Source organism: Ipomoea nil, unplaced genomic scaffold (genome assembly GCF_001879475.1).
Source record: "Ipomoea nil cultivar Tokyo-kokei standard unplaced genomic scaffold, Asagao_1.1 scaffold2957, whole genome shotgun sequence".
Classification (NCBI taxonomy): domain Eukaryota; kingdom Viridiplantae; phylum Streptophyta; class Magnoliopsida; order Solanales; family Convolvulaceae; genus Ipomoea; species Ipomoea nil.
Window position 1 is genome coordinate 494,343 of NW_017619385.1, and position 10,615 is coordinate 504,957.

Sequence of the window (10,615 nt, forward strand, 5' to 3'; positions counted from 1 at the left end):
GGATCACAACGAAGATATGAAACCATACTCAATCAAGGAATGGATCACAGTCCAACAACAACAACGATGAATAACACAAGTCATCATCAACAATAGGAAGGTAGAAACAACACACACGCTAGCATTTAAGCACCGAACTAGCATGTTTATCAAACGGGTAAACCAAACGTAGTTCCGAAGAACACACAAGACTCATCACGGTTCAACGAAACACAATGTTGAACACTTAGCACGATTCAAGACACCAAGACCTACATGGATACCTACCATATAGTTCTAGACATACGAAACATCAAGAAGACAGTCAAATGGTTCCACGAAAGAACATCGGGAAGTCAAAAGACCAAATACCGAGTCAAAATAATCACGGGGAACAAATCCCCGCCAATCACCACAGTGTACCCCGCGGGTGGACCCACGGGTAGACCCCTACCCGCGGTTCCGCCCGCGGGTACCAACCCACGAAGCCTTTGTACCCCGCGGGTAGGCGGTGGGTAGACCGCCTGCCCGCCGTTCCGCCCGCGGGTACGTAACCCTGTACAAAATAATCTCTTCGGGGATTTTTCTCTCCAAACTCAAATTCAAGTCCAAAACATGCCAAATCTCACCAAATACAACAAAATGACTTGAATCAAAGGAATAGCCAAGCAATGGCATACAAGAACCCTAAACACAAGCTCTAGATATGCATTTTCACAAGACAATGCGTAAACACTCACATTTCATAGCAAAACACATGTAGAATCCAAGAAATCATCATATAGGTAAGCAAAAATAGATTTTGTAGAGCATGGGTTACCTCTTGTAGACTAAAGACTTCACTTTACACCTCAACAAGCTCCTCTCAAGGCTCACCTTCCAAACCCACTTCAAGAACATACCAAAAGATCATAAAGATCCTATCTTTAAGAAAAGACACCTAAGATAAAACCAACAACACACGATGAACTTAGATCTTACCCTCCTAGATGCCCAAATATATGAAAGGTTGAATCTTGGAAGCAACTCTTGAAGTTTTGGCAAGGCTCCAACTTGGCTTGGAAGAAAAGCTACCCACCTTTTTAGAGAGAAGGTGGAACTAGATTTTTAGAAAGTGTAAGGAAAGAATGAAGGTGGTCTACTAGGTTAGGTTACAATACTAACACCAAGTGAAAGGTCAAGAATACCCTTACTAACATAAGGAAGTGTAAGCAACAAGGGAACTCCTTACAAAGCTCAATGTACAACTTTGACTTTGGGGTTGACTAGTCAATTACTAGTCCCCAACTATTAAATTTCAGGAATTTAAGGAATTAAATTACAAATTGAAATAGGATTAATTACTTAATTAATCCCTTAATTGAATTTGGATTTCGGGGTGTCACAGGTAACCCGTTTGAGGATAAGAAGACTATGCTAAAAAGCCCAGGAGCCATCTTCAATTATACATGATATATCATCCTCATCATAGAAACGAAACAAATACCGTCGCCCTTGTAACTCCTTTGCATTCATCCTGAACGCCAGCATCCAGATCAATGCCAAAGTATCCTTGAAGAAGAGGAACTTCATCGGTTTGTCTGTCACTAACCGGCCAACAGCATAGTATTCGTTTTCTCCACCCACCGAGCCTAGCGAAACGTTCCGGATGTGGTGAACGGCATCTTCATCTTCAAGAACGGCTAAGGATAAAGTAGTCATCGAGTTCATAACACTCTCAAATTCCATTGACAAAACAGCAAAGCAGAAAACGGACAAAATCACAACGAAGAGAGACTCACACTTGGAGAAGAAAATACTCGCAAAAGAGAGCTAGAGAGAAAGAGTTAATTCGACACAAAATTAGTTAAACGGAAAGGATTAGCTTTCACAATTATTTGTATTCAAATAGAATATGAGTGTTATATAGCTCTTTGTTTACGCTGGCAGTGTAACAGAACGATACGCTTCCCACAATTTTTAATGGGAAGTCCATACGACACCTTAAATACTGCATATTTAATCTCTATGGGAAAAGCAGAATAGTGTTTACTATGCCGTAATAAATCCTAAAACTTTTGGTTTTTAATCTTCATTTTCTGGACGGTGTTCACGCTCCAATTAATTTTTTTAACGACCAAGACGCGAAATGCAGCCATTAATTTTTTTTTTTTTTTTACAGCCAATACGTGAAACACCGTCTTTTCTAATGGGCGAGAACTTTTCTTTTTTTAAAAAATTTTTATTTACCAAAAGCTTGTGATTTTTATTTTATTTTATTATTATTATTATAGTAGAGGACTAGATCAGAGGATGTAAAAGTTTATTCCTAATGGTCCTGTTTGGTAAAAAATTGGCCTATAGGTCAAAGGAAAGGGAAATACCCAAACTACTAATCGCCTTCATTGAAGCTTGAAACTATCACCTCTCACTTAGTGGAGTAACCAGATACTATTGGACCACAAGGTCCTTGGTATATTTTTGGCTTATTTGGCATATTTGATCACTATTAATTATTTGATTTAGTTAAAATATCAATATAAATGTTTGATTAATTAGCTTTTTGCAACTCCAAAAGGCTAAAATTCAAAAAACTACTCTAAATAACTTTATCAATTGACTTTTTGAGAAAAGAAATTATATCAAACAGCTAATTTACTAGACATTTTATTTTACAATCTGTTAATGTTATCAACTATTTATACCCTCTAATTAACACAATCAGCTATCATCTAATATTACATTATATATTGACTTGACCCGTCGGTGAGGCAGTTTCACATAAGTGTTACCCCAATCTTTATATAGTCTGATAAAGCATAAAACACAATTTTACAAAGTTAGAATTTCCCACGTTCCACGTAGTACGTACACACCATTCTCCATTTGTGCCACTCTCACTGGCTGAGTCGTGGCCAATGAATAGCCTTCCTACATTCCAATTTCCAATTCGAGTCTCCCTCTCTAGTCTCCTCACCTCTCTCAAGTCTCAAATTGGGTTAGCGATCAGTCTCGGGGAGCGCCAGGACCCAGGAGGGATTTGGTGATGGTGATGTGGGTGTTCGGATACGGGTCGCTAATATGGAAACCGGGTTTCCATTACGACGATTGCCTCGTGGGTTTCATAAAGGGCTATCGCCGCGTCTTCTACCAAGGCAGTACCGATCACAGAGGAACTCCTGAATTCCCGGGTCGAACGGTCACATTGGAGCCTGCAGATGGGGAGGTTTGCGTGAGTTCAAGCTTTTGTTTCGCTCTATTTTTTCAGAATTTCAAAAAAAAAATTGTTTTTCTGTCGTGATGATAATTAAGCTGCATCAGTCTATGGTGCAGTGGATAATGCGATTGAATAATGTAATCAGTACAGAAGATTCACAATTTGATCAAAATTCCTATAGTTTTGAGCATATTTGTGGAAAGATGATGTTATGGAATATAATACTGACGTATGATAGTATGAAGGTGAAAAATTAGCAAAGTTGTGTGCTTTGATTTGTTTTGTTCCAGTTTTTGGTACCTAAAAGAGAATACATTAGGGATAGTATTCCATAATTTGGGCAATTTAAGGAATGGAAAAGGAATAAATAGTGCAGTAGAAAAAAGAAGTCAATCACTAAGCTCAAATTGACTTATTGGAGCTTAATAGCAGGTGAAAAACCTTTTTCTCAAGAAGTTATATGGTTGAGGACCCAAGACTTTTCAAACAAGCCTAGTTCAGTATGGTCCAGTTGGGCACTTGGACCAAACAAACACACATGGCTTTTTATGGGTTTACCATTTCAATTAGTCTTTGAAAAGCTCTTTTTTTTTTTTTTTTTTTTTTTTTTTTTATTATTATTTTTTTTTTTATGATAAGTTTCTTGAAATATCTTATGGACATAAGCTCAAAACAACTTCCAAATGCTATAAAATCTTTTCATAAACCTCTCTAGCTACAATAAAAAAAAAATCATCATAAGCTCTTATAGCAGTAGGTAGCCTTTATAAGTGTTTTAACTGCTTCTGGAAAGATGTATCAGCAGATCTTTTCATAAACCTCTCTAATCACTATAAAAGATCATCATAAGCACTTATATCTGTAGATAGCCTTTATAAGTGTTTTAACTGCCTAAAAACATACATAAATATTTATAGTAGGAGATAAGTTGAAGTCAAGCTCATCCATTGGCCTTAATCCCCAATAGGATAAAGCAGAATTTGAAACAAGAAGGTATTGCAGGTGAGCTGTGTTCTTTTAACCTAAAGTAAGATAAATGTGAATTTAGATATTCTTCTACCCATCTTCAGTGTTCAGTCTGATGATGGTGTTAGTAGTGTTTCCTGAAAAATCAGGTTGGTGATTCCTTATTTTTATTTTTCAAAATTTTAAGGGCTAGTTTCAGAAATTGTGGTTAAAATGACTGATGTGGGATAGTTTACTCTTAAATGTTCCTTGCAACCATCCGCATCAGCGACCCACAAATTAGTTTTTACCCAGAATTAACTTTGGCCACAATTGTAAGTTGTAACAATAGTCAAAATCTTGGCTAAAATTGTCAAAAAAAAAAAAGGATTGGTTCATTGGCCAAAATTATGACACTTTGCAATGGTTTGATTTTTTATTTTTAAAATTTGTACTATTGTGTATTCATTTTTTTTCATGATGCAATTGGCCCCATTTTATATTATTGTGTATTACTAAAATAAAACTATGCTTATATCCTTGAGCTTCAAAATCTGACCGAAGTTCAATTATACTGATTTCTAAATGCAATAAACATTCTATATTCCGTGATAATTTTTCATAATCTAATACCACTGTTATTTGGTGTATATGAATATGAATTTCTTTATTTCAGATGCTACACTGCACATCCTTATGTATTAATTATACCATTTTCCATGCTTTATGCTTTGGTTATATAAAGGGTTTTTTTTTTTTTTTTTTCCCCTTCTTCTGATGGTAACCTACTCATTCTCAATATGGTATTTTTTTTCAGTGGGGTATTGCCTACAAGATAACTAAAAAGGAAGATCAAGAAGTAGCGATAACGGTATGTCTTTGCATTCTAAAAACTGTTGTTTATTTTAGTTTTTATTTTCAGTCATCTTAATGTGCAAGTCAGTGCGAATTGCTTGTGATTTTCTTCTTTATTTCATATTAAGCTTTTCAGAGATGTATATGTTACTCTCAAATATGCAATTGTTCATCACCTTTTTTATGGTGTTATATAGCTTCATAGGAATACAATTGTTAAGTTGTTAGAAAGCTATCTTCTAACTTGGATCTTTTGCTCTCAAGTCTCAACCTCTTCCTGGGATTGTTATTCAAATAAATGTTGTTTCTTTTGGTGCGATTTACTAAGTGCATTGTGATTAAGATATAGTCTTTTCAAATCCTGGTATTCAAGTTAAGGCTATACCAGGGTTACTTTTCTCTAATATTTGTCTAGGTTTATCATGTCATAGTGACTACCTTGTGCTATTGATTGGTGTTTCACCAACACAAAACACAACCTATATAAAAGATTATAAGTATATTATATAACAAATAAAAAAACATAACCACTAAGAAAGAAGAAGAAAGCGGAAGGAAAAAGAAAAAAGAACAACCAAGAAGAAAGAAGGTTACTTGGGAGTGGCGGCGATAGGTGGTGATTGGCGGTGGAAGTCGAAGGTGAGGCAAGGAGCGGGGAGTCAGCGTTTCAGGCTCTCAGCTACGTATTAGTAGGGTTTTTAATTGACCAAAATTTTTTTTATTTATTTTTAAATAAAACCCGGGTCGGACCCGGGTTTTGTGTACCGGGTTAGGCATCCAAGATGCCTAGGTGATGCTTGAGCTCGTATCACCCATTTCAACTTAGGCAAGCTCGTTACCGGATGCCAAGGCGTCACCTAGACGAGGCCTTAACAACAATGTTATGATTAGATGAAGAAAGTAAAGTAGAATCAAACTGATGAAAGATGACTAAAAGGAGTATACTCCATTCGCTTCTCAGTAAAGAACTAATGATTTCTTTCGCTAGTCTCTTAATATAGTCATGCTATATCTTCAGCCTCTCTGAGGAATTCACAAGGTTCTTATACCTTTGAGTGACGTCTTCTTTTGTAGTGCCTCCTCTGAAAATTGGTTTAATTTATGCTAGCGTTTCTAATTTTTAATTATATCAGTTGCAACTGGGTTGCTTACAAGAAATATGTTTTCTTGCATAATCGAAATAGAACTGCACATCTACACTAAACGTTGTCATGGTTGTAGTAGGCGCTAGGCGCTAGTCGGGCGCCCGGGCAGCGCCTAGCGCCTAGGTGGAATCTAGGTGGGCGCAAAAAAAATAGTGGAGTTTGCCAATTTTAAAGAGGTTGTTTTCAACATTCAATCAAATAACACATCCAAATAAATGAAATAATGATAATTCTTAAGTTATAACATCAAAACAATATTAAAAAAATAAAAATACTCAAATACTTCAATCATCCAAAGACTCAAAGTATCAAACTAGTCTACGGACGGTTGGACCAGACGACATCGGACGAAATTGACCAACTAGGCCGATTTTGACCAATTTCGCCGCCTAGCAGTTAAAGCGGAACGGCCATGGGCGCCTAGGCCCTGCCTAGGCCGATTTCGCCGCCTAGCAGTTAAAGCGGAACGGCCATGGGCGCCTCGGCCCTGCCTAGGCCGATTTTTACAACAGTGAACGTTGTTCTAGGAGTTGAATATGTATTAGTATTTATCCCTTTACTACAATATTTAGCTTTGATGAACTTCACTATGCATAATGACAACTGTTTTTTCTGTTTTCTTTGGATGCATTCAGTATCTTGAAGTGAGGGAAAAGCAGTATGACAAGAAGGCCTATTTGGATCTTTTCACTGTAAGACTAAAGAAGATTGCACTTTTTTTGTTTTTTTCTTTATGTACTACTAGTAAATTTTAATCTCAGAACATTGTACTAACTTGTATTCAGGATTTAAAAGCTTCAACTCCAGCCGTTTCTGATGTACTGGTGTAAGTTGTTAAAAGGTGCTATCAGCTATGGATTGCATGATTTTACATGGTTTATTGCTTATGTTTCACCTCCGAAAACTGATCTCACTATTTAGATATGTAGCATCTCCGGACAAGACAATCAACAAAAATTACTTGGGGCCTGCATCAATTGAAGAAATTGCCAGGTATTTTTGTAATTTCTACACTATATACATTATGAAGCATGTTTTTCAGTGAGACTGTCTTTAATCAACTTTTCTGGGTGTATATTCGAAATTTCCCAACATGATTTGGTATAATCTGTTTGTTAAAATTTTAAGTATTCATTACCATTTACCAATGTGATTTTATTTTGGTTCATTAAAGAATAGCCATAGCATCTTTAATTTATTGAAGTACATTATGAAGCATGTTTCTTAAGCTGTGATAATTCTCTTTTCACTGAACTATATACTTAGGAATTCTGTTATAGAATTAATAGTTTTAGGTTAATAAGTTCCATTTGTTGTCATTGTCCTAACTTAATTACGAGTGAGCTTAGATACACACACACACACACACACACTCTGTCTTGTTGGCATGAATGCCTAATAGTATTGGTTTTGATTCTAATAAATAATGTGATTAATGATTTGTTAAATGTGATAGGTTATTCACTCCACTTAAGAAACCTTCAGTTTCTAAGTAGATCATTTTTATTCAGATACTTTAGTAGATAACCTAATTTTGTGTTTTGAAGTATGGATGTTGATTTTCCTTGTGTTAAGCTCAATTGTATATCCAAAATAACCTTTTAAAATGCGAAAATGATTTTTGAGTAAAATTGAAACTCCATTTTTCAGTTTTAAAATTTCCTTAACGCTCAGCATAGTTTTGGTCACTTTGGTTGTTGAGCGAAGTGTGTAGTTAAACCTCCATCTGTTTCTCTTATTTTATTCCTACATTTGAAACACCTCGGTTTTATTGCCCTTCTTTGTACACTTGTTTTTCAAGATGACACTAAAACGTGTATTGTATCTAAATTATTGTTCTTCTGAGAAATTTGGTTGTGTAAGAGAAGGAGGTCCTAAAATCCGATTCATAGCTATTTGGAAAATTGTGAGTATCCTAATCAACAAAGGATTTGTGTGTGTTTTAGATGCTATATCTTGTTTGGTAAAATAGTTAGCCTATAGGCCAATTTTGGCTTATTTGACCACTATTAGCTTTTTTGATTTGGTTAAAATATCAATGTTTGGTTAATTAGCTTTTTGTAATTCCAAAATGCTAAAATTCAAAAAGCTGCTCAAAACAATTTTTTCAATTAGCTTTTTGAGAAAGGAAATTATACCAAACAGCTATCAGCTAATAGCTAATTTACCAAACACCTTTCTACAATCAGCTAATGTTATCAACTAGTTATACCCTCTAATTAACCCAATTAGCTAACAACTATCAGCTATCAGACATTTACCAAACAGGGCATGTGGACTAGGCCATCTATGGACTAAACCACCTTAAATTATGATGCCCACTTTCCTTGGTATACCAAATTGTTTCATTGCTATATTGCATTGCTTGAATTTATCTACTTTGATCATATAGGGTTGAAAAGTAGATTCACTCTGAGAATTAACTTTATCACTGGAGGAACTTAGGTACTTAGCTGCTTGTTTAACAATGTAGCCACAAGCCAACAACAGTTTGATTTCAAACATTAAGGAGAACAATAGAACATAACATAGTATCTGACCCTTTAACATTGACTGCTAACTGCTAAGATTGTGAGTTACCTGCAAATCAAATGTGTTCTAAACTTGTGTTCTATCATGCAGTCAAATCGTTCGTGCTGAAGGGCCTTCTGGACCGAACAGAGATTACCTTTTTCAACTTGAGAAAGCGCTCGGTCTGATAGGTAAGGTGTTCACTCACCATTCATCCCTCCATTTCTATACTTTTACACCTTTTTAGCAAATTCTGTAGTGTACCATGCTCAGTAATCATAATGTACATTTTCACTAAAACTGAAAGGCAAGTGGAAATAATGGAGGGCATTTAATATAAAGTTTATATGAAATGTGAAATTGAATAATCACCAACTATAACACAAATGGTCTCTATGATTCTAATGCTAAAATGTTCATTAACTATAACACAACTATTCAAAAGTTATAGCCCGAATGCTTACAAACTGGAAAGTGAACTAGTGCTAAATGTTCAATTATGGTATTTTAAAATTGGAAAATACTTTTCCTAAAAAAAAAAAAAATTGGAAAATAATTAGGGGGTGCGCTTAGTGTGTTAGGAGTATTGTTTAAAATTGGAAAATACCCATGAACCAAATGTTGCCTAAGTGTGTTAGGAGTATTGAATGTATAAGTATTTTATTTCGAATTTTTAGTCAAATGAATTATTAAATAACAACTTTTGCTGGACAGCCCAAAATATAGTTTGGAGGATAGTTTATTAGTTTTTAATGGACAGGCCAGTAAATTAATGCATTTAATTTTATTTTTTAAATTTTTCTTTTCTTTTCTTTAGGGGAGCTCATAGCACTTTTTAATCACTTCATATTTCTTATTTTTATTTCTTGCCATTTTTTCCTGTCTTATGTTTGGGTGGTATGGTTTACATCCCCCATCTCATGTTATGTATTTGATTTACCTAACAAAATTTTACTGAAATCATTTATAGGAAAAATTACATTTTAGCCCTTCAGTTATACACATGGTACTGACTTAGTTCTTGAATAATTTTATGCGCGACCATATTTAACCCTTAAGTTATGCACGAATTGGCAATTTTAGTCCATTGAGGAATATTTCTGTCACTAATATGTTGCTTAATAAAATAGTTAATTTGGTCATTCAGAGACTAAAATCACCACTTTGTGCATAACTTAGGGGTTAAAAATGATTATGCATATAACTCAATATGTACCATGAGTATAACTGGATGACCAAAAATGTAAAATTGTTTAATTTATAATTTAATATTTTTTTATAATATTAAGCTAAGTATTAATATATAAAATTTATATATTTAGAAATTACATCAAAATTACTATTAAACACAAATTTAAATTTAAAAAAAAAAGAAATATTAAAGAAAATAAGAAAGGAAAAAAGAGCAATGGATAATAAAATAATAAATATGAGAATAAAATGGAATAGATAGAGTTGAATATTGTGTGTAAATTTTGTGATGTTCCATTGTTTGATTAAAGTAGGGTGTGAAGACAAACACGTTACTGACCTCGCTAAGGAGGTGCGACGCATCATTGGGGAGACAATTCCAATCTGAGTGGCTAGTGGCCCGGCCAGGAAAGACTTTCTTGAGCCTTATAGTTATGGATATGGAAAAGACCAAAACTAAAACATAATTACTTGTGCCTAATATTCTCAGCATGTGTAATTACTTCTCAATTTATTTCTTGACGCCAACACTTCATAAATAATTTAAAGACATATTTGACCATTTCTTTTCCTTAAAAAATATTCACTTCAAGTGATTGTTTGATATACTTCTAAAAAATCAAATTTGGTCTGGCTTTGAGGTGCCAAATGAGCTTGTAGATTTTTTTCTTTTTTAATTAAATAAACCACACACCCATATATATACTAATAAAAAAAATAAAATCATTTAAGTAAATTGAACTATTAAAACTTTTAGATAAGGTAAAATAAAAAATAATTAAAGTCAAACCGA

At 34.4% G+C, this 10,615-nt stretch overlaps 1 protein-coding gene across 4 annotated transcripts; it reads left to right on the top strand.

Moving 5' to 3' along the window:
* The first annotated feature begins 2,806 nt into the window (after positions 1–2,806).
* LOC109162618 (gamma-glutamylcyclotransferase 2-3) lies at positions 2,807–10,255 on the top strand. Of its 4 annotated transcripts, none has more exons than XM_019311305.1 (7): positions 2,807–3,184; positions 4,938–4,991; positions 6,756–6,812; positions 6,906–6,946; positions 7,042–7,113; positions 8,743–8,822; positions 10,134–10,255. In XM_019311305.1, the coding sequence occupies exons 1-7, from the start codon at positions 3,005–3,007 to the stop codon at positions 10,208–10,210; spliced, it is 561 nt and encodes a 186-aa protein (XP_019166850.1). In that variant the 5' UTR covers positions 2,807–3,004; the 3' UTR covers positions 10,211–10,255. The 4 variants fall into 4 exon arrangements, with proteins under 4 accessions (XP_019166850.1, XP_019166851.1, XP_019166848.1 ...); XM_019311306.1 differs by having other exon boundaries at positions 2,809–3,184; positions 10,137–10,255; XM_019311303.1 differs by having other exon boundaries at positions 2,811–3,190.
* Positions 10,256–10,615: the final 360 nt, after the last annotated feature.